General features: G+C 36.3%; 1 protein-coding gene across 2 annotated transcripts in view; it reads right to left on the bottom strand.

The window, feature by feature from the left end:
- The window catches only part of LOC113526284 (inactive N-acetylated-alpha-linked acidic dipeptidase-like protein 2), a 243,522-nt gene that overhangs the window by 11,407 nt on the left and 206,323 nt on the right, over positions 1–25,792 (bottom strand). For both annotated transcript variants that reach the window (XM_053238111.1, XM_053238112.1), the window contains exon 12: positions 6,984–7,077. In XM_053238111.1, the coding sequence (XP_053094086.1) occupies positions 6,984–7,077 (94 nt within the window). The remainder of the gene's footprint in view (positions 1–6,983; positions 7,078–25,792) is intronic.

The raw sequence follows: 25,792 nt of genomic DNA, 5'->3' as shown, positions 1-25,792 counted from the left end.
GTAGAAAAGAGTCGAGATTTCTAAATATTCATTTTATAAGCATATTTAATTAGCCCAACAAGAATAGGGATATCCGACAGTTTTGAACTTGTGGGGTCTTTTGGCTGGCCCCCACAAGAAACATTATTATTATTATTATTATTATTATTATTATTATTATTATACTAAAACTGCAGCTTTTATATTAAATCATTATCCAAAAGCCTTCCATTTTGTTTACTGATATAAGGTTACTGTTAGCTGCATTAGAAGCTACATCAGAAGGTCCTTACAAGGATACTGAAACAAAAGTGTGTGTGTTTGTGTGTGCCCGACTTTCCATCAATGTATTTTAATGGGGAAGTTTATATTTTTAATGAGAACTTATACATTTTATCAAAACCAAAGATACAAAAGAAGAGATCCTTACTAAACAATTGAAACACAGTTTGTACATTGTTTGTGTGTCTGTATATTAAGGTGTAGGTGTCATCTCTACCCGCTACCATCAACTTCCCAGAATTCCATGCCATAACTGACTACTTCTGCAATGAACTCCATTTCTCAGAATCTGCAGTGACTTACAGAGCTACAAATTCTGCAACATGACCCCACCCCCCTGCGAAGTCTTGCTCCTAGCAGTGGTAGTGTGATCATTCAAAGCCTTCAGTTTATTGGGCTGTTTCTCTGGTCTGACCTCCGTTTGTTTGATTACTTTGATTCTCACTTTGCCTCACACTGTTTGCTGATCACCTGACCTTTTTTGCATGCCTGACTACAATACTGGATTTGCCCTTTCAGTTTTTGTTCTGACTGTGTTCAATAAAACCCTGCATTTACATCAAAACCAGTGCGTGATATGCGACATAAGGCTGTGTTAACTGTGGAAAAGTGTGGAATAATAATAATAATAATAATAATAATAATAGCAATTAGAAGAAGAAGAAGAAGAGGGAGAAGAAAAAAGAGGTAAAACATTACACGTACTGTTGCGAGATAAAGATCTACATTATTATAACTTCATAAATTCCATTGTTATGGTGGATAAACGAGCATATAATCTGACAGTTGTATTGTATTATAAAAAAATGTTTATATCTATGCTAAAGTGCGTGCAGGAAAATGAAGGCAACTGCAATGCAAGCAGGCTTTAGTAGGGTCGATAATTAGGGGAGGCTGTTCAGCCAGCGGAACGGCCATGACCAAATCAAAATGCAACATGCTACTTTTAATTTTGCTGTTGCACTCCAATTATGCAACACTGTCGTAAATTATTACAAGCTGCAATTGTTACATAATGATAATCCCCAGTCCATTTTAATAACCTCATGACATGTGACCAGACATGAAATGTTGATCCACAGTGAGCAGGCCTGGAGTGAGTGCTCTGCAGCAAAATATAATTAGGTGATAGAGATATCAATTGAACTTAAACCCCAGCCAAAAGTACAAGCCGCATCAGCCTCACTCCCAAGTTCCAAAGATGGTCTGTTTGTTTTCAGCACACAGAATATTCAAGTTCAGTTCAGCTTGTGTGTAATTAACCTTGGCTACTGTCAGAGTCTGTGCATGGGTGAGGTGGGTGGTTCTGCAGTATGTGTGTGTATGTGTGTGTGTGTGTGTGTGTGTGTGTATGCGTGTGTGTGTGTGTTTGTGTGTATGTCTGATAAAGTGAGAAAGATGTTAGTGGAGAGGATTCTAGCCGCTGGAGAATATGCATGCTGTACGAGTCTTCGGAGGAGAGAAAGAAAGTGAGGATAAATATAGCAAAAAGAAGCCGTTCCCACTCCACAAACTTCCACGTCCCTCTCTCTGCAGGGAGAGCAGCGCTTATGAAATATGTGGGAGGATTGCTGTAATCTATCACCCGCTCTGACACAGGGGGTGGGGTGTGTGGGGGGGGTGGCGAGGAGGGACAGTGGCGCTGGCATGAGCCCAGCAGAGCCTTAAGTGTAACAAATCAAAGGAGAAACTTGAAAATATCACATGCTTGAAAGCAAAGTGACTATGTGCAAAAGACCAAAGCCAAGGACACGGAATGGGAAAGCAAGACATAGAAAACAAAGCATCAATGTCCTGGGCAGACGCTAGCAAAATTGTCACGTAAGCTTTCAAATGGCATTTGGAAAACTCATTGTGCGAACGCCCTTTCATTCTGCAAGGACATTGTTATCTGGCTCTGCACCTTTTCATACCGCACCTGCACTTTCTTCTTTACATGCAGAAAAGTGTGCAACCATGGCTCTTAGTTCAAGTGCTTCCATGCACTGTATTTTTGTCATTTTCACTCTCTTTCACAGGTGACTCAGATAGAGATTGATCACAACCTGATGAGTTGCTTTAAAGGTAAAAAAAAAAAGAAAACAATGGGGAATGAGAACCTATTATGCAGTCTGCACCTCATCCATAACTTAATCCAGTGATGGTTTTCAAACTGCTTGTATAACCTAAAATGCAATGTGCACCCATGTGAATGATTTAATTGCACACAGCTCATTGCATTACTTCTATTTCATGTAGTGTTTGATCAGCTAGAGCAGTGGGTGGCCATATCTGAGATGAAAGAGATCACTCAACTGTCTGGAATTATTAATCTACCAAGCTTTTATTCTACATATTTATTGTTAACCAGAGGTATTGTGAAGTTAATTCAGTCTGCTGGTGGCCACAAACTAAAAGCATTAGTTCAGCAAATCATTTTATCTTCTTCACCGCATCAGACAATATAAATAAGTTATTCATTGTTAAGGAAGCATGACTGCTGGGCAAATGATGAAAAAGAGAAGTGACTCAGAGATGTTGCATGAATGTATAATTTATAAATGCTGCAAAGAAACCAACCTTCACCCCTGTACTGACAACTAAGAATGTTGGGTAACACTTTACTTAAAGGTTGTCTTCAAAGGGCTACCTGACACATACAAAGGATTTAAAAGTCTACACAGACCTGTTAAAATGCCCCCCCTATATTTTCAGGAAAAAAATCCTGTTACTTAGGGAAAAAGGAAAGATAAAAAAAACTTACAATAACCTAGTGTGCACATCCCTAAACTAATAGATTGTTGAAGCACCTTTTGATTATATTACACCACTCAGTCTTTTTGGCTACGAGTCTATCAGAGTGGCACATCTTGGCTTGGCAATATTTTCCCACTCTTTCTTGCAAAAACATTCTAGATCCATCAAATTGTGAGGGCATCTCCTGTGCACAGCCTGCTTCAGGTCACCCCACAGATTTTTAGCTGGATTCAGGTCTGGGCTCTGGCTAGACCATTCAAAAACATTGAACTTCGTTTGGTTAAGCCATTCCTTTGTTGATTTGGATGTATGCTTTGGGTCATTGTCCTACTGAAAGGTGAAATTCCTTTTCATCTTCAGCTTACTAGCAGACACCTGAAGGTTTTGCACTAAAATAGACTGCTATTTGTAGCTATTCATGATTCTCTCCACCTTGATAAAAGTCCCAGTTCTGCCTGAAGAAAAACAGCGCTAAAGAATGATGCTGCCACCACCATGCTTCACCATGGGTGTTTTTAGTGGCTTTTTTTTTTTTTTTTTGCACCAAACATACCTTTTGGAATTATGGAATTATTATACCTTTTGGAATTGGTCTCATCAAACCATAACACATTCTGCGACATGGTTTGGGGTGATTTAGTTGGGCACGGATGTTTTTTGCATGGATGCACTTCAAGAGCCACATACATGCTAAATTTCTAGCTCCACTGTTTTTAAAACTGATTAACAATGACACTAGATAAATAATAAGTAACATAACACTAAAATGATAATGCAAAATAATATGTATGGAATAACATACAACAGACAGAACCGAAAATAATTCACGTTGGGGTGATGTAGTATACACTACCCCTGAAGTGCATTATTTTTGTATAGTAGCACAGTGAGGGTGTGTTATTTTGCTTATACCACAGTGATTTTCCAGCGCTTACAAAGTTTAATTTATTAATTAACAAAATGTCACACATCTTAACAGTTTATAGTTAGATTTAATGTTGTGGAATGTCAGAGAGACTAGTTAGTTCCTGTTTTCACTTACATTATAGCTGTGATAAATAGTCATTCCCTCACCAGTCTCTTTCTCTCTCTCTCTCAATTATACTATATATATATATATATATATATATATATATATATATATATATATACTTAGTTTTTTCTGCTTTTACTTTTATTATATTATGTGGAGGGTCTGTCATACAAGTCCCTGTGTATGAGCTGTTGCTATAGAAAACATAAAGTAATCGAACAAGCTCATTATTATTAATCAATCATTCATGTTACAGCTGGTACTACTGTCTGAGCCATGCTGTTCCAGAGAAATACTGCACACCTTCTGACCAATCAGATTTGAAAATTCAACCACACTGTTTTATAAATCCATGTATCATTATACACTATTTAAGGGCATAGTATTTCTTTAAATGGACTCATGTGAATGAGGTGCCTTATCATCATCTGAAACCTAGTTTGGATCGGCCTTTTTGGGCTGGTATGCACCTCTGATCTGACCCTAACCTAGCTGAGTGGGATTTGATATGTGCAACCTGTGGCTCTGAAAACGCTCTTTCACACAGAACTGGTCATGATGGAATTCACTATTCCACAGTGCAAGAATTATTTTAATATAAATTTTATTTTCAGCTTTAAAGGACAACAGAGAGGAATTCCTTGGGGAGCTGGTGGAAGTGGGATCAAAAAACAAGCTCACACACACCTCTATACTGCATACCAAATGATATCAAGGTGTTAACGGTCCATTAAAGCAAAAGAAAATAAAGAGACTTTTCCTAGAGAAGTATTGCACAACTGACTAACTGACTTTAGCATTGGCTTCATCTAGTCTGGATATTTTCAGACATTCTCTCTCTCTCTTTCTCTCCCTCTCTCTCTCTCTCTCTCTCTCTCTCTCTCTATATATATATATATATATATATATATATATATATATATAGTCTCTTTATTTCTCTCTATGTAATATACTGTATAATACACTGTATATGTCAGTGAAACAAATATTACTATTAATACTTACATTACACAAGCTGTAAACAGTAGTTCAAAAAAGCAGCTTGTCATATTACCAAGATACCACAAAATCCTCCATCCTTAGACTTAAAGTTAAAGCTTTACCTCTGTCTGTTACAAAGTGCTGACACTGGAGACTCCTTCCATGTTAAATAAATGTCTCCTTACAAGGCCCTGTGAATTAGCTGAAAAAGTACATTAATATAAACCTGTGATTTGCTTCACAGTCAGAACTATTGTTAGAGCCATGCTGTTATTGGACAATAAATCAACACCTTCTGACCAATCAGATTTGAGAATTCAGTAGCACCGATATATAATATAAAATAAAAATATGCACAATAATGAATCATATGATCCAAGACATGACCCAAATTTATTACTTGCAGATCACCGTTTCTCTCATGCATCACAAGTGCCTGTGACACATCTCGCTTGCATCACTAAGCAGCTGCAGAAGTGTGGGTGCGTGCGTGTGTGTGTGTGTGTGTGTGTGGGTGGGTTCATGTGTGTAGAGGATGGGGCTGATGATATATTAATACTGTACAGCTTTATGGCTTTGCAGGCTGTCTGTATGAGACAGGATTATGTGGCAATTATGCACCTCACCTGTCCCGCTCTGTGTCTGCATGAATATTTAATGTCAGAAGCACAGCACCACAGAGAAGACTCAGGGGGGAGCCATGACTCTCCGTTACTCTCTCTGCAGAATGAGAGGTGACATGGATGGATATCCGAGGCCCTCAGCATCATAATTTAATATTATTGAAAGAAATTCAGCTCTGCAAGTAGGACAGTGTAGGCGCAAATGAATAGTAGGCCAGAGCTCAGAGCTGATTACGACCCCTGGGTTCCTCTTGATGAAGTTGTCTCATGATTAAATGTCACTTTTATTTTCTAGCTTTTGGGGCTAGTGTAATCGATGACTCCTTTTCCAAAAACTGTTGGGAATAAAAGGCAATCATGCCTGAGTAACCTGCTTATTTAGAATGGCTTTGGCTGGAAAAAAATGGTTCACCTTCATTTAATTTTTTTTGAGAATACATAAAAAACCATGGCCATTCTGCATTATGGGAATAAAAGATGATAGACTGAACACCTAGTTTGTGTTCATTGCACCAGTCACTGTATTTCACGTTATCATGAGATGGAGGTACAAATGCAATTTGAGGTTTTATTACAAGGGCTGCCAAACAAACTCAAAACAGTGTGCAAAATGTTATCCAAAAACAGGCAACGGTCAGGTAATCAACAAGCATCAATACTTAGCGAAATCCAAAATCACAAACAGAAGGCAGAACAAAGTCAAACCCAGACTAACACTGCACAGAAATAAAGGCTGGTTAAGCTCAGGTAGATACACACCAAGCATTACTTCACAATGTGTGGGCATTGGAGTCCTTATATACTGTGTGGGTTTGATCGTGTTCAGGTGTGCGTGATTAGAAATCAAGTGAACGTGAACGTGACAAAGTCCATGGGTTTTGGGAAGTGTAGTCCATGGCGGCCATATTTGTAGGCCGTGATGTGTCCTGGGAAACATAGTTTCCAGTTGAACACACAGGCACATTCTCCATCACTGTTGATGATGTTTTACAGATGGGTCAGTGACTTGGGCTGAAAAATATTATGCTAAATAGGGATTAAATCTAGGGGGCATATAATCACCTGACACAACTGTTACTGATGAATCTACAGTCAGAGCTAGAAAGAAGTCAGTCCCAGCCTTGCTTCTTTACTGTATAGCATTGTGTATGCTTTTCTTATCACCACTGTTGATGCTGTTCTGCTTGGTTCCACAAAAAAAATCTAGTTTAAGACATTTATTAACCGTATATACTCTGAGGTGAATGGTAAAGGTGAAAAATTATATTGATGTGTTGTTTTCTTAAAGGAACCTTGCTAGCCCATGTATAGCAGTTGCCCCTGGTAAACTTATTAAGTGACCATCTTACCTTTGAGTTTATTTTGAACGTCCAATGCTATGTCCAAGGGTGAGAAGGGAAGCACAGGATCATTAGCAAGTCGCAGGAGGGCCTCTGCTGTCATCTACATCAATAAAAGATTATTAAAAGACAATGTGAATGTTTGACCAGAGAAGTTGTAGTACTTTTATTTTGTACAATCTCTACACAGCTATGATTATCTTTAGGTGTTGGTTGGGTTCAACAACACTTTGCTTTCATAAGTCAGACTGAACTAAATGTGTTTGCATTTTTGGATTCAGTTATCCTTGTCTTGTCTCTGCCCTTTTTTTTAGTCCATGTTTTCTGCTGTAGGTCAGCCCTAAGGCTCTACTCCAGCACCTGCTGTACAGATCCCTTCCTCTGTAGCACAGTGACATCTGTTTCCTGCTATTCTTGGATGCTGATCACCTACTGAGCACCTCTGCTTTATCCATACACACATGCATGCATACAAGAGTATGCAGGAATACTTAAGCTGTCGGGTGTAAACTCCTGAATCCACCACCAAGAACTGCTTTTATTTAATCATTAATTAAAAGAAATCACCATGTCCATATGAGAATGTTAGTTCAAATAAGAATATGTAATTTAGGAATATGTTAAGATTTATAAAGAATATATTTTAAGCTGTTTTGGAAGTCTATATACACAGATGTTTTGATCCAGTTTCACAAATTGGTGACTTAGTTTGTTGATGGCAGTGTTGTTGTCTTGTCATGACTAACAATTAATTCTGACTCAATTAATATTAGGGCAATTATACGATTTGGGTGCCATTTGTGTCCCACTGATATTACAATTACAAATATGTATGTAAAGTAAAAGTAGAAGACATTTTAAACATACGTACAGTGTCCTTCACAACAACTTATGTGCATGTTTCTAAAATATTATTAAAACATTACTAAAACCTACAACACTTAGAAAAGAGCATATTTGCAAGTCCTAGCCCACTGCAACACTTTACCCTGAAATTTAATCATTATAATCTTTTTTTTTTTTTTGCACCAATGTGTGAATCCATTTAACATCTCATGCTTGAAGCATTCTTTTACATGGGTTATCCATTATATCATGAAAAAAATGTACATTTCATTCCACATCATTCACTCGACCCCTGTTATCTCAACACATTCACGCCTATGAAATATAAGGAATACTTTATAGGTCACATGATCAACACGTTACATCGTCTGAATTTTGTGAAGATGGACTGAAGAAAATTAAACTCTCATTCTTTTCTTCTTTCTTTTCATTGTTTCAATTGTGCTATTGGTTGATGAGGTACAATCCTCTTACCCAAATTACACATCAAAAGTAGTAAATTATTACTTTAAAAATGAATTTTATACAAATCATTAAAATGTCCTTAATGTCTTTATGTCAAACACAAAAAACTCCAACCCCATTACTGTCGATCTTGATACTCATTTAAGATCAAAATGCAGCCATTGTCTGCAAAGAAACCTTGTGAAAATGGGAAATAGTTTTGAATGGTTAAATGCTTAGAAGCAATTTTGAAACTGAAAAAACACAAATATTTTAACTTACAGAGTTACCAGGGTTAAATGGCACCCTGACTGTGGAAGCACCCATTATTTGTTATTGTCCTTACTTGTCCTTATTTGTTATACACTATATGGCCAAAATTTTGTGGACACCTGACCATCACACCCATATGTGGGTCTTCCCCAAACTGTTGCCACAAAGTTGGAAGCACACAATTATATAGGATGTCTCTGTATGCTGTAGCATTACAATTTTACCTTCACTAGAACTAAGAGGCCCAAACCTGTTCCAGCATGACCATGCCCTGTGCACAAACTGAGCTCCATGAAGACATGGCTTGCCAAGTTTGGTGTGGAGGAACTCGAGTGGCCTGCACAGAGCCCTTTCCTCAACCCCACTGAACACCTTTGGGATGATTTGGAATGCTGACTGTGCCTCATGGCTTCTCGTCTGACATCAGTACCTAACCTCACTAATGCTCTTGCGGCTGAATGGACAAATCCCCACAGCCACGCTCCAAAATCTAGTGAAAAGCCTTCCCAGAAGAATGGAGGTTAGTACAACAGCAAAGGGGGGTTAAATCTGAAATGGGATGTTCAAAAAGCACATATGAATGTGATGGTCAGGTGTCTGCAAACTTTTGGCCATATAGTGTAACTGAACAAAGTCCTTGCTTGCTAGTGGACTCAGATTTTGAACCGTGCATTATTCACAGGATCACAGACAAAGTTTGCTGGGTAACTCAGTGTGCATCAGTCTGCTAGCATTGCTGTTGCCTTGAAACACACAAATCACTGTTTAAAGCAGATATGAACCCAAAGGTATAAAAGAACCTATTATACTCTTTATTTGATCTTAACAACACTGTTGTTGACAATATGGTACCATTAAGACTGTGGGGTGCATATTTTCTACTTTGCCTAGTTTCCTGCAGATGCAAATTTTCTGCGGATTATTAAATCCCTTGCAGGGTAAGTTGCACTAGCGGGGAATCAATTACTGGGCAAAGATTTCAGTGCTGATTGGAGCAGAGTGAGTAATAATACCAGGAAAAACATTCATCAAGGCCAATAACACGAAGCCTGAGAAAAGCCTGTGATTACTTATTTATTTGGCCTTATTTTTTGGAGCTGCTTTCAAGCTCTTCCTCTTGAGAAGATGGAAGTAGCAGACACATGATGTGGAAGAGGCAACAGGATTGAGCAGACAGAACTATGCCAAATCTAGAAAGAGAGATTTTTGTGGCTGAAATAAAAAAGCAGGAACTGTAGAGAATTGATGTGTTATTACATGAGCTTTCATCTTGTGACATCTGCTATAGAACACAGTTGTCTGCTGTTGTGGTGATAGACAGAAACACGTGTGGAGAAAATGTTTACTGTTGATCTTGTAACACTTGTAACATGTTCTGAGTTGTAGGTGTTAAATGAATGAGAGGGTTGTACGTTTTTAAAAAATTTAAATATTTTAAAAATGGTACCGAGGAAATTTTTTACAGACATAGACTGAAAAGCCAGAATTCTGTTGCCACTTCCTTGTAGTCTTGGTAGTGTATGACTCAGTACTTGGTGGTTTCTTCTTAATTCCTATAATCTAACTGGCATTTCAGTGTACTTTACTAACACCAAAAGTATTAAACAATTATTTGGTGTTTATACCACACACTTCCCTACTTAATAGCTAAAAATTTCCCTGCATTCCAGTGTATTTCTGGAAAAATGTCCAAGCCCTTACCATCTTTTACTCAATAAATACCCAGTACTTCTTAGTTTATATACTACACACATATGCAATTAAGCGGGAAACTAGGCAGGTGTAAATTATTGGTAAAGGGATTAGTACTATTATTATTAGTAGTAGTAAATAGAGTAGTAGTAGTAGTAGTAGTAGAAATAGTGGTAAAGGGATTAATACTATTACTATTACTAATAAATAGTGTAATAGCAGTAGTAATAATAGTAGCAGTAGTGGTAAAGGGATTAGTACTATTATTAGTAGTAGTAGCAAATAGAGTAGTAGTAGTAGTAAAGGGACTAGTACTACCATTATTATTATTAGTAGTAATTAGAGTAATTTTAGTAGTAGTAGTAGTAGTAGAAATAGTGGTAAAGGGATTAATACTATTACTATTACTAGTAAATAGTGTAATAGCAGTAGTAGTAATAGTAGCAGTAGTGGTAAAGGGATTAGTACTATTATTAGTAGTAGTATCAGCAAATAGAGTAGTAGTAGTAGTAGTAGTAGTAGTAGTAAAGGGACTAGTACTACCATTATTATTAGTAGTAGTAATTAGAGTAATTTTAGTAGTAGTAGTAGTAGTAGTAGAAGTAGTAGACATAGTCGTAGTAGTAGTAGTAGTAAAGGGACTAGTACTACCATTATTATTAGTAGTAGTAATTAGAGTAATTTTAGTAGTAGTAGTAGTAGTAGTAGACGTAGTAGTAGTAGTAGTAGTAGTGGTAAAGAAACTAGTACTACTATTATTAGTAGTAGTAATTAGAGTAACGCTAGTAGTGGTAGTAGAAGTAGTGGTAAAGGGAGTAGTACTATTATTAGTAGTAATAGTAATTAGAGTAATGGTAGTGGTAGTATTAGTAGTACTAGTAGTAGTAGTGTACTACTAGTAGTAGTAGCATTACTACAGATTATAAGCAATAATGAAATAGGATCAAAATTCAGAGAATAAAGTGATCTACAAAAGTTGATTCCTGAATATTTACAAATGTGTCTACATAATAAAGGACATACACAATAAAGTACATATATTATTGTGTTGTGGTATATTACTCAAACCTTATTTCCAAGACGTATTTGAGATTCATAAGAGTAAATAGATTTGTAAAGTGTATAAAAGAATAAATGTGAGCATGTTGGTGAATTTAAAAAAACAGAAGTAATCAAAGCTTAAGCATCAGGTTCTTCCTGACAGCAGAGGGCTCTCTCGGAGAAGCTTAGCCACGCTGATAGAGTGATGAACACCAAATCACAAGCACAGAGAGGCAAAGACACTCTCAGTCTTATACCAGGCTTATGTATGCCAAGCAGATTTGCCTTTCCTGTCACATTACTTATTATTTTTTTTGAAAGCCATCACTAAGACATGCTGTGTTGAACACACTACTCGGAACACACTACTGACTGGGGTTTGGGTGTGTGGATATTTTATGCAGTGAATTTTTAGGACTGGCAGGTTGGTTTGAAGGGTAACTGTCCAGGAGAAAACACGAATAAACTCACGCTTCATCAATATACTGGCACGCAGCATGCACTAAAAAGGATAAACATATAGAAGCACATAAAAATCGAAGGAGCTTATATGTTAGGGGCCTGAAATGCATCTTCTATCTACCTTCTGAAAGATAACCTTCTGAGAAATTATGTTCAGGTGAAATGTATTTATGGCTGTCTAATGCATCTCCGCATTGCATTTAATAAATACTGACTTTGTGTAAGTATGTTGTAAGTGCAATAACAAACTGCTGTACATAAATGTACCCTTCTTAAGGTAATTCAAAATAGATTGTATTAATTAAATATATTTTAAAGAAAGGAAAAAATGTAAAAAAATGTTGGAGTTGGTTTTGGTATTCAAAATAACTGTATTATTTAGGGTTTGTAGTTATGTAATTATTTATGTAATTATTTCTTTGCAAAAGTTCTTTGCAAAGGTTTATGACAAACAAATAATTACATTCCAGAAACATTAAAGGAAGCTTACAATTATCTTTCTTACTTTAAATTTTTATAATTAAAATATATTCAGACCATCTATCTGGGTCATAAATAATCTTTTGATTAGGCTGACCTGTAGAACTCAATGTGTGTGGGCAGTGCATTGGGTTCTACATATAACCCAACAGTGTGTGGTCAAATTAACCCAAATTAATCTGGTATATTGACCCAGCACTGTGTTACAGAAATAGGTTACATTTAATTTTTTTTAGAGTGCAGTGTATTTAAAGAATACTTCAAATAGTACACTTAACACAGAGCTTAAAGTGTGTTGTAGCATAATCAAGTTTAGTGTATTTTAGTGGACTTTTCACTAGGGTAAGTCTACTACACTTGATTCACTAACATCTTTCAAGAAGCTAGTTTTCAAGTACATACTGAAAACCCACAGCCTCATTTGCGTAATCTACTTTCAAAACAAGTGTTTCATTTTTTCAAGGTTAAAACATTAGAGGAAGAAATATCAGCAGCACAACAGACTTGAAAGCATTTGTGAATTAAGTCTAGGTCTCACTCTGGACAGAATATTCTGAAAGAAAAAAAAAAAAAAAAACTTCAAAAAGAAAAAACTTTCATAAGTGGCTTATATATTCAAATGACCATTTAGCAGAGTCACATCAAGATGAGAGATTGGAAATTATGTGCAAAAAGTGTCCACAATCACAGAACTCAAGGTACAGTAAGACTCACGAAAGCACATGAACAAGCACAATTTGTAACTTATAGGTAAATATTTATTAAATGAAGAAAAAAAAAAAAATTAGAGTTTATATAACAAGAAACCAACAAAACACATACAAAAAAATTAATAAAAGCTGAAAAAACAATGTTGAAATTCCAAGTTCAAATGAGTTGCTAGTGAGCTGGACAATAAAATTCTATCAAATTATGTTAAAAATAGCAAATGAAAAATCTACACGTAGTGATCAAACCAAGTTAAAATTAGCTGAGAATGACAAACAAAACTGAAATAAGCACCTTCATGCTCTTACAAACAAAATTCTCTGGTGAAGAAAGTTAACTCTGATCTCTACGAGTTAATTAATTTATGGTTCAGTGACTGGACATATTGCAGATATGCAACATGTTCCAGAAGACTGAGTCTGGTTCATTAAGTTTCCACAATAACAAAAACAATGCAATTAGGAAAAAAAAAAAAAAAACTTGAACAAACAAATAGAAAAAAAAACCCCACCAAAACCAAGCAAACAAAAACCAAAAAACAACCCATAAACAAACAAACAAACAACATGAAATGAAATTAAGGCAGAATATTTTAGACTGTCAAAGTGGTGTAGCATGTTCTCAGAAAATAATCGAAACGTTGTTAGTATTGCTAGTCTGAAAGTTGCCAAGGACCTTGGAATTATGATATTCTATAATGTTTATAATGATTTTTTGTTTAAAAAAAATCAGACTCTGTCTTACTGAGGGTCAGAACTTAATGACTCATTGTCTTAAAATCACAGAATTATCAGAAAAAAAGTTATAATTCCAAGGTCTCAAATTAGATGTTAAATAGGCACAGTACACACTGACAGTGATTCATACCCAAGGCCAACTGTAAACTCACATTACAGTGTACTGGAATTCAATGCCCAGATATTTTAAATGGCCAACAATGCATATTACAACCTGATTTAACCACTGTTCAATTACTGTTCAATCACAATTCACAGATTTTTTTTTGCTAAGGTTGATTGACAGACCATGAGCTTAATTTGCCATCACAAATGGCATAAAATTCACTTTTACCTTTCAATGAAAGCAGAAATAGAAATGAAAGCTTGATGTACTGTAGGAGGAGGATGGCATAAAGGAAGTTATGACAAGCATCTGGCAAATGCAGGAATCAATTAAGCTTCTCATTCTGAAGTGTCACAGAAACTTGCAAGCCTGCCGTTTTACCCAACACAGGCCTGTTTTCCTGATTATTAAACACTAATTAAGGCATTGCATATGTTTCATGACAGTGCAGGTGTTCAATCTGAGAATCTTCAAAACTGTGCTGAGAGACGAACTGCAGTATTATGGTGCTACAGCAGTTACAAAAACTGGTTTGCTGATTCTCCAGAGAATTAAACACACATCAGTGAGGCATCTCATACAGCAACTGCCTTCAATGAACACGTGCAGCTTATCATAGTGACTAACATTAAATATTCCGTTTAACTCTTGTCATTTGTTCTTTTTAAAATGGTCAAATATCACTTCTAGTAAACAAACACACTGCAAAATAATATTAGTGTTAGACAACTACAATGGCACATACTCACCAACTTCTTTACACTAGATCGAAACTGGAAAGTTGAAGATTGGAACAAGACTGCATTTTTCCTTCTCCAGCTGCCCAGTTTTGTGACCCTTTGCCCACAGATTCTGAAGCTAATGTGATCGTCCACTGTTGTAGCCCATCTGCCTCAAGATTTGACATGTTGTACATTCTGAGATGCTGTTCTGCTCACCATGGTTGTAAAGAGTGGTTATTTGAGTTATTGTAGCCTTCCTGTCAGCTCGAACCAGCCTAGCTTTTTTCCTCTGACCCTCTATCTCAACAACACTGATGTTTTTATTTTTACCTCTTTTATTTTTACCTCTTCCTAAAGTACTTAAATTAGGACTTAAAAAAAAGTGTATTGCCTGAGTACTTGTTACTATATTACCTCCCCAACAGAGTTTTTGGACTGATAGGAAACCAGCATCAGCATGTATTTATTGAAAGAGACTTCAAAGCACTATTGTATGTCGCTCTGGATAAAGGCGTATGCCAAATGCCATAAATGTAAATGTAATGTTTTATTTTCTGCCCCATTCTGTGTAAACTCTAGTGCATACATTGCACTGCTGCCACATGATTGTCTGATTGGATAGTTGCTTGAATGTTCCTAATAAAGTGGTTGGTGAGTGTATGTGGCTTTAATTAGCAGGACACTCTCCACAAAGAGGATCACTTAAAATATTTCACGATTTTGAGCCTTTAAATAATGTCAACTTGGACCTAAATGTTCTGTTGGAAATGTTAAGAATAGAAAAAGCTCTAGAGTCACCAAATAAATAGCCAGCATATTACTGTACACAGTTGAATAATAAGCTCAATATTTTAATAGTTGGGTTAAAGGGTTAAGGTTTGAGAACCCTTGCCCTAGAATATAAAGAGTATGCAAGATCTATTAATTAATATGAAAATAAGATATAATGGGTAATTTTGAGTCAGTGCTTAATGGTGAACTGAACATGAGGGTTAATGGAGTGAGAAGACTATGAGTACACACATGAAAACCTTCTTTTTCAATCAAAACCATTAACATCTAAGTTATTGTGAAATTCCCCTCATAATTCAGTGATAAAAAGCTAAGGACCAAATAATTAAATAAATAACTAAACTTCAATGATCCAAGAAAAAAAAAAAACATTAAAGGTCTAGCCAGACAAAATGTTTGGTAAAAACCACAAATTATTAGGGAAAACCTATCTGTGAAAACATCTGCTGTACACTTTAAAATTCAGTGAACACAGAATTTTGTCAAATCCCTGAACTGCTATCGATCTCCTCTTTGCCTTGTCTGCTTCACAGAGGAGTCTGGCATTAAAAAGATCAAATGCACTTTGTGCTTTTGCGAGAACCATATGGTCCAGTGACAAAATCTGAGTGTGATGAGAAGAGCATTGTGCTTGGTGAATACATTCAGAGATAGTGCAGTTAGCTGCCAAAACTCGTGCCAGCACTGGATAGACAGGTATGAAGAAAACTGCAATTTAAAAAATGCTTTAATCAGTCCTGTTTGAAGCTATTTCTTGTCTACACTCTAGACTGTTGCTTACTTTCAAGATGGCCGTCACATATTCGTAAAGTAGTTGGACAAATCATAAATTCATTAGCTAGCCAACCAGATAAGTAAAAGCTCCAAGGTGCTGTCCAGTCCCATTTTTTTTTGGCAGGCCCTTGTCTTGACTAGGTTAAAAAATGGTAACAAAATGTAATAGCTAGTTAGCTAGTAAAGTCCATTAATACAAACACAAAATAGTATATAAAGTATGTAAATTTCAGCATAGGACACAACTCAGCCAGTGCCATTATCCTTTTCTGACAGAATGTTTGATGTGGCACATCATGTGTGCATGCTTGACAAAAAGTCAGCAAGTCGTTTGGCCATGAGCTATGGGGTTTTCTCTTCTCATCTCATATAAATGATGTTATTTGAGTCTGGCTAGTGGCTGTATTTTTTCTTAACATGCATGCTGCGCTAGCAGATGAATTATATAACAGGTTTGTTCTGCACTTTCTTTTACTCAGCTTTGTCAGTGCCAGGGTGTCCCTGATTCTGAAAACATTGTATATCATCCATGCATGTAATTAATCAGACTGGTAAAAACCTGATTAAAATGTGTGAGCCTGGTAAAAATGTGTGTAGTGCAGGTGGTGGGATTCAGAACCAGTAGCTTGCGCTATATTTACAGCATTTCACAACCTTTAAGCACGTTTTATATATCAATTAAAAACTCGGTTTGTTTTTTTTTATTTTTCTGGTTGTTGAATGAGAGAAGAAAAAAAACACAGCTTTGAATAAAAAACTAACAGCCTCGTAATATAATCTTATTGTCCTGGGTGCTTGAGCTACTGATTTGACCATCCTTGATGAAGTATTCAGAAAAATGTATAAGAAACATAGCTTGACCATCTCTTTTCCTTTAATACAAAGCCCAATAAAGTGTAGTCTAGAAATAATCAATGATCATCCTTCTGTTTTGTCTAGAAGCAGTATGCGTACAAAGCATGTCTGCAAAGTAAGAGGGAGCCAGTCCATTTGGGGCCTAAAATAAACAATAAAACCTTATATTTAATAATAAAATGCACTTTAAGCCACTGAATGGCTAAAACCGGGGTAATATGTTCTCTCTTCTTAGTACCCAAAAGTAGCCGAGCTGAAGTATTTTGTACTAGCTGCAGATGCAGTGAAAAAGATTTATGTAATAGAACAATAGGAAATTTAAGCAGCTTGTTGTGCTGTGTTAATTAATAATCATTAATGCATTTATATAGATAATGCCTCGAAGCTGTAACACTTCCAAAATTAGACTGAGAGAAGGTGCTTTCCCCATACAGCAATAAAAGACTCTGAAGTCAAGATCGTATTTGTGGCTTGTATATAATTGCATTGCATATAATTCTCTCTAATTTGTTTTTGAAGGACTTCAAAAATCTAACAGGGTCTACTGCTAGACTAGCAAAGAAGTAAATAATTGGAAAGAGATATACAATTTTGTGTATAAAGAGTTCAAAGTTGCCATGCTTCCCTGCTTAGAAATAATTCATATGCCATAAGAGGAAAAAAAAAAAAACATACACTGATCATTAATGCTCATCAACTATAATGTACATGACTACATGGTGCCACTTAAAATGGGAAAAAGTTAAAAATAACATTTGGTTTGGCGAAAAAAAAAAGCGATTTCCTGCAATTCAGCTGTAAACAGGGCTGAAGCCAAGCTTGGCTGTCAACAGCAATAAGCTTAATATGCTGACAACTGTTGAAGCCCTCAAGCCATACGTGTACAGCCAAAACTCTTCTGCAATTTCTGTACTGCTATCTTTCCTTAATAGTGAATTGCCATATTGTATTTCTATATATTTTATGAGGTCAACAAGGTATCATGCACCATATTAAAATAGAAATTTTAATGTTAATGTTACTAACAAGGTTATATAGATTATTTTTGAGAAAGTAAAAGGATAGAAGCATTTTTTTTCCACAGAGTCAAGCTCTTGAATATTTATACACTCTTAAAAAACTCAGCCAACCTCGACCAGGCTACGTTGACTCATTCTTGCATAACAACTTCATCATGAATAGTTCAATGCAAAAACTGATATCAAGTGAAAATATATATAGGGCTCTATTTTTGTGATCTTAGCTCATAGAAAAGCAAGACATAAGATCAGTGCATTGAATGTTTTGAATGTGACATGAATTACAGTGAAGTAATTTATGACAATGAAAATAGCAAAAGGGTAAAAAAAAATTGCCTTACACTCAATACCAGCCACATGCTGGTATTACCAAGCTAATTACAGACAAAGTACACCATATGGGATCTCAATTTTATTTTATGATATAATTCTGAGCTCACTTTTAAAATTTAAACTTCATTCTTGACATGTTGGTCTATTTTCAATTTGGTTAACATTTTCCTACCTTACCCACAATGCTGTTCACCTACATGGTGATGCTGGTTTCAGTGGGAATTAGCCCTTGCTTAATCTCTACCTAAAGAGAGCGATGCAGTGTTGCTTTAGTCCTTTAATCTGTCTTAACTCCTCATCTGTTCACTCTGCTCAAAAAGATCAGGTCCCAAAGCGTCAACTTTTACTTTAAAACTGCCATCAACAACATCATGCTTGTCACCATGTAGATCACTAACTAGCTAGGCCGAGTCTCTGTGTTGTATAGCTGAATTGTATTCTGGAACTTTGAGTCCAACATTTGCTGTCTCCACTATTTCTATGTTGTATCTCTCATTATTATGACCTTATGAATGTTGCTTGCAAATGGTGAGTGAGAAAAGAAGCTCTTGCTCTTTCGTTTTTAGGAGCTAACAGTGGAACCTGACTGTTATCACTTATGTTGGAAATTGGTGAATAATTTTCTCCAATTAAATGCTATTGTAACAGCAGTAGTGATGCATCAACAATACAGCACCACCTAACATATTAGCACCAGAATTGATAAACAAATCACAAAAGTTTCAATAGAAACATACAGTATATTAAGGTGTTTCAGTGATAGCAAATGGAAAAAAGAATAAATATACACACACCAGTTTTTATCAACTGAACATGCATAACCCCAAATTTATTTCAGTATGTGCCTGCTGCCAGTGTACACTTCTTTAAGGCATCCTTTGATTAATTCAATAAGTGTCAGAAATCGTTTAAGTGCATTGATTTAAAAGAAAATCCTGCTGGTAGAATATACTGAAATAAACTGAAAGCACTTGAGACAAAGACACCCAAAAAGACAATTTGTCCTTAAAAATGCCAGGGTAGCTCCCTCATGTCATCTTGTCTAAATTTTAAGTTTTCAATTTTGAACAGAAGAGCAAGAGGGCTTTTTAATCACCAGCAGTGATGGATGAGGTGGGAGGCTTCGCCACGCTTGGGACGAACACACCAAGTCAAGTGAGGGATGCCTGGACAGCCTCCGATCTGTGGACAAATTACACTCCTCCATTACAATGCGTGTCAGACAGGGCCGTGTCAGCTCTTATACAATGAGATGCCAGTTGGGCGAGCCAGGTGATAAAGGAGCACGTCGGAGAGTCCGCCATCAAAACACTGAGTTAAACCCCGAAGTGTCAGGGAAAATTACTCCATGACACCTCGTCATGTTATATATTAGGCTGTGATAAACTCCCCCTGTTCTGCTAGTGGTGTGTGTCGGGTAGGAGGAGGAGGAGGCAATGGGGTGGCAGAATGACTGCTCCAGTGACTGGTTTGAAAACTTGAAGGGCTCCCTAGGTCTTTAAGGTCTTGTCTGTTGTTATAAATTAAAATACCTAATCAGGCTGAGCAAATTATTATTGTTTTTTTAAAGTCCCCATGAAATGGCTTGAGAGCTGTGATTCTGTATGTTGGATTCTGTATGGAGGATTTGTCAATACTGCCAGAACTGTCAATGCTGGTGAGGATGATATCCTAGATGATAAGATGTCATGAGTTTTTTGAGTTTTGCCACACATGTCTGAGCCATGGTTGACCATCAGTGACACCGATGGTGATGGAGAGACGAATCTGATGCTTCTGAGTGGTAGGCTTGTAACTATAGTATTATTGTTATTGGTATGTAATTTTGTCCAGGCTGTTAGATCAAACCTTAATTCAGCAGGTTCCAGGTGTTCTTATTGGCAACCAACACCTCTGGCTGATGTCTAAAACATAACAATATCACTTTCTTTTACTGATAGAAAAGCCTGGATGGGGTATAAAAACAGAATCACGTACTCAGTCTGAGGTAGCAACACATTCTGGTGTTGAGTGGCCCCAAGTTGATAAAACACTCCTCCATAAAGTGTTTTGTCACATAACCATGGACATGTACAAATTCCACCCTCTTTGAAATAGTGGAAGTTTATTTTCCACCATGGGATAGTTTGAGAAGAGGTGAGAAGAGAGTGTGGGAAAATGCATAACCAAAAGCTCAGTGACATACCATGTTTGCTGTTAACTGTTAGGCCGCTACAATAGAGCAAAACCTGTTAGCGGGGTAGGACAAACAAATACGTTCAAGGGAGCATTTAATTGGACAAATAATGATAAATATCAAGCGATAGATATATTACAATCATAGATCTTTCTGATAGCAAATCCATTTGCCAGTTACGGGCAATGTGAAATCACAGTCAAGTGTGAAATTCACAATCAAAGCTTTTTGTGTTTCAGTCTTATCAGAGTAGGTCTGACAAAGAAGCAGATAAATGACAATTAGCTGGGTACACTTGCCTGTACGGTCTTGTTCTACATTAATAGCTAGTAAACAGGAAATGGACTGGCTCAATACATAATTGTGTCTGCTGTCATTTACCTCTGTCTCAGTTGTATTTTGCATAGTCATATTTCAGGATATCAGGTAGACACATCATAAATGTATAAAATAAACCTAACCTCCTGAGACGTGGACAATGTTCTTGGACACAAGCTGTCTTTGCTATTTGTAATAGAAACTCCCCACAACCATTGAACCTAAGCAATGTATTCAAGTAGAATTTGTGAAAAAGTTATGCCCTCTTTTAAAACTCTATCACCCCAAAGTACTTTGTAATTTTGTCCAGTGTTTGACCTCTGGCTTTTGGCACTTTGACTTTATGGGAGTAAAGTCAGGTGAGTCCACGTTAGCCCCTTCACAGTGAGACCCTCCCTATGTGTCACTGGCAGGTCAGGGAGCTTTTGTAAGACAATATGGGGTACGACTGCAGCATCAACCTGCCTGCAAGAAACCAACTTTTCTGGCCATAAGTGTCTGTTTATGAAACAATGATCTCAAGTAAGAAATTCATTATACTGGCTTTTTACCAGCGGTTTGATGCATCTTCCAAAATATGTTAGCGCTTTGATTTGAAATTGGCATGACCCCAGCATACATCTTTTGGGCAGATTTAGACAAATTTCCTGAACAAGTTTAACCTCCCACCCAAAGGTAAGAATGAATGGTCCTGAATGAATATTAAGATAAAAAAAAAAAAAAAAAATAGGCCAGTAGCTGACCATGGCCCTGATTTTTTTTTTTATTATTCAATTCACAGAAACCTGAATCCATGAAAACTGGGTGTACTCAGTTGTCGTCTGACGAATGTAGAGACAAGTAGATCTTCAAATCTGTTTCTACAATGGCAAATCAGGATACTTTATAATAACCTGTCCATTCCAGTCCCTAAGGAGCAGGCAATAACAATACATCTTACATGACTACTCTGTTCTGTCCTTTCTTCTCCTTACAAGAGTGAAACTTCCATATAAAATCTTCATAGAAATTATTGTGAATGAGAATATCATGGCACTAGCAGACAGTCTCCTGCTACATTATCAGGGTGTGGAGAAGAATGGTAAGGATCATAGATGCACTGCTTTATGTGGGTTTAATATCATCACTGTTATGTGCCAATATTGTGTTCTGTTAGTACCATTAGCTTTGGAGCAGTTGAAACAGGCTTTCAAGGATTTGCTAAATCTTACTGCAGATTTATCAGAAACTGTTTTTTTTTTTTTTTCTTCAGCCGAACCTTATGTACTCAACTTGTATGGCATGACTGCAGTGTGAAGACTTTGTAAGTACTCCTATTCTAAAGCATGCTAAACTTGAACTCCCTTTTGTGCTTGAAATAGATGTCTTGGAGTTTTTATCAGCTGTATAGTAAGCTCATGTGGCCTTATCTTATGAAGAATGGTACAAATTACCACTAGTAATTTATTTATAGTTTGTAACTGACCAAACAAAATCCTCTTATCAATTGTTTGCTGGAACTGTTACCCATACCCCATTGAGCTTGGCCAATACAGATCTGCTGCAATCACAGGGATTAACCATGTTGTTATCATCAGATTTTCTAAAGACTGTTAGTTACTTCCTACCAAGGGATAGTTAATGCCATGCTGGAACCAGAAGAAGCCTTCATCTATCATATATGTAGAACATTCAAGGTGCTAATAGATAATGTTACAGAAGGAGGACCACAATTTACTTCTAAAGCAAAGAATGAATCTTTTCATTAGTATCATTGCACAGTCATCCAGTGAAAAGAGATATAATATTTAACAGTACATGCACAAATCACTTTATATGTTCATACTGCTGCTCAAGAGTTTACATTATCATTACTACTATGCAAAAGAATATTCTGAGTGTTTACTGTACAGTTTGTTTACTATATTATTTATTGTATAGTTAAAGTCTACTGTTTTGTCTGTTGTCTGTATTTATTGTATTTATTGTCTTTTACACTGTCACTATGTTACTTATTGTAGGACGTCTCATGTTGTTCATGTTATCCCAGTATATCTGTATGTGACGAGAGGAATGACAATAACGCCCTCTTGACTTGACTTGATTTATAGTAAGACACCAGCCATCCCTATTCCTGAGGTCAAGGAAACCCTTTGACATGCCCACACTGGACAACACAGACAGCAGCCCAGATCTGGCAAGCTGATCTATCTGTCTCTCTGTCTGTTATTTTAGTTATAATCCTGTTTTAACCTTATTTTTAGTGATGTTTCGTCTCAAACTATATTGCTGCTCTCTTACTTAGTCATCATCAAATTTGTATTTTTAAATTGTCACTATGACCTCAACCTACCACTGTTTTTTTATGCTTCCTGGATTTCTGTTTTTACTATTAAACTGTCCCAGTATTACAGTTATAGTATTAGGACTGGGTATATTTCCCAAATGTTAGGATGACCCGAGGAAGCAGGTCTTGTGAGGTAGAACATACTGTATCTTAATGCCAACTATAACCCATACTGTAAATCCACAGACTATTATTCATAAGCAACCCAATTTGGTAGGATTTTGTGCTTTCTAAAAGACAGTGTGTAGTACTCAGAGAACTTAGTTGCCAACATCCTACCTTCACTGTGTCCTCGAGGGAGTGATTTCAAGGGCACTGGTCCTGTTAGCATCTAGCATCCACAATTTAGCATGTATAATAATGTCTGATAAAGTCACATATCCAAGAGTGATCTTCAGAACTAGCTGTTAGTTCAAAAATTGTGAGGATGACATGCCATTTCTTAAGCCAAGAGTCATTTTTAGAAATGCAGAAATATGCAGCAATGCCGAATGTGTATGACATTGATTACTATTTTCTAATCTCTGTTATTTTATCCTTATATTCTTCCATAATCTGCTCTGATTCCAGTTAGACTGTTTAATTTTTTATTGGCTTAATACATACAATAGTTAATTAAAGTGTTTCCATATTATATTTGACAACTAGAGCTAGGCTGTGTGTGTGTGTGGGGGGGGAACCTTCCAAAACTAATGAGGTCTGGACCTCGGTGTCCTCATAGCTAGTTATGGCCATGAGCCTCATAATAGGGGTTTATGAAAATTCAACTCAAATCTACTGTATATGTAGAGATTGATTATTAATCATAGAAAAAAATCTCTAATATGTCCTTCAGAATTTGTCTTATCTGCCTTGCACAAGGCTCTTTCAGTAAAATATTACTTCTCTTATTCTGTGGTTCCCAGTTTTAGTCCTTCTGCCCCATTGGGACTGAGGCACATCTGCAGAACCGACCTCATACTGCAACTCAGGCTGACAGCAATGCCGGAGAGAATGAGCACAGCCAAATCTGCCTCAGGTTGAAGAATCGACATGGCACTTTGCCTTCTGTGATTAAATCTCCTTCATGGACTTTGACACATTCCCAGCAGGAGAATAAGTGTTTAAGGTATTAATGAGTTGACCCCCCCCGCCCCCCCCCCAAGTAGCTCACCAAATTCTGTTCCAGTGAAAGAGAGATACAGAAAAAGAAAGATACATACAAGATTGATAATGTGTCTTCTATTTAGAGCAAAACAGCAATGGAAACCACAACCTCTACCTCTAAGATCTACCAGCCTATAGTAAAAATGTCAGCATCTATGTAACTTTTTCGTACAACCACCAGTCCATCATCTCAACATCTTCTTTGTTTTAATTGAAGACCACTTGAAAGCATTTACTTGGCCTGATATGTCAAAAGCTATCTAAGTGCAAAAGTAATTATTGTGAAATTATGTGCTTATCATTCAGACTAATATGACAGAAAAGAGCTTTTACAAGAAAATCTTCTCTATCCTAATGACAAGTTCATTTCAGACATTTTATACAACTGCAAGAATGAGTCCTTTCAATCACTAAAAAGCTAAAATGAAAAAGTGTATTAACTTCAACAATTCCACAGGCAGTAGAAGTGATAAGTTATCAGAAATGTGATTCATGCTCCATTTTAAATACTCTCTGTACCAAGGTGTCAGTCTCATTTGACGTAACAGGTCACATTAATTCAATTTAATCCACTTATTTTTATTTGTATAATACTATTAACAGTGGACACTTTCACAAAGCAGCTTTACAAAAATATATAAATCCCGGATATAAATTTTAAATTTAGCAATTTATCCATAATGAGCAAGTCAGAGGTGACGGTGGCAAGAAAAAACTCCCTGAGACGACATGAGGAAGAAACCTTAAGACTCAAAAGGAAACACTTCCTCATTTGGGTGACACCAGATTATAAATTATTATTTAAGTGCGATTATAAATAATTTCTCATTCTATAACTGTATACTATATAATCAAAAATGCAATTGTGTTAACAGGAACTTATGAGTATGAGCATCATAGTCATTTCTGAATTCATTAAAGTTACAATTTAAAGTCTATTGTATCGAACTGAAATTATAAACTGTTCAACAATGGAAGTGCAATAGCAATTGCAGTCTTAAAGCACCAAGGAACAACATCCACAGCCATCTTTATGGATTCTATGTGGTAACATCCACAGTAATCTCACGGTGACCTTTAGGCCATCCATGTGGGGCCATTCTTAGCCCAGCATCCAAAAAAAAATGAATTTATCTAAAATGTACATTCTGAACACATAAACAGATTGAACATGTATAACCTATGAAACAGATGAACACACTGTAATTCATTACCAAAAAATAATAATTATGCATCCATCCCCCTTGAACTTTTCCGCATTTTGTAGTGTGGACCTGAAACTGGCTTAACTGGGATTATATGTCATAGGTTTAGCTTGCTAATGAATAATTACATATTATTAGCATATTTTTCAGCAGCTAAGTTTACTACTATATTTTTGCTCCTAGTAGAATAACAGATATTAACTCTTTTCATGAATCTTGCAATTCAATTATGGTCTACAAGACATTTTTAATTTCGTTTCATTTAATTAATTTAGTTGAATGTTTTGTATGTTTTTCGACACTGCAAAACAAAATAATATTTGTCTTAGATTAAATTTGTTATCAGTAGAAATATTGTTTTAA

The sequence above is a fragment of the Pangasianodon hypophthalmus genome, chromosome 11, assembly GCF_027358585.1.
Source record: "Pangasianodon hypophthalmus isolate fPanHyp1 chromosome 11, fPanHyp1.pri, whole genome shotgun sequence".
NCBI classification, from domain to species: Eukaryota; Metazoa; Chordata; class Actinopteri; order Siluriformes; family Pangasiidae; genus Pangasianodon; species Pangasianodon hypophthalmus.
This window is presented reverse-complemented; position numbering and strand designations above follow the sequence as displayed.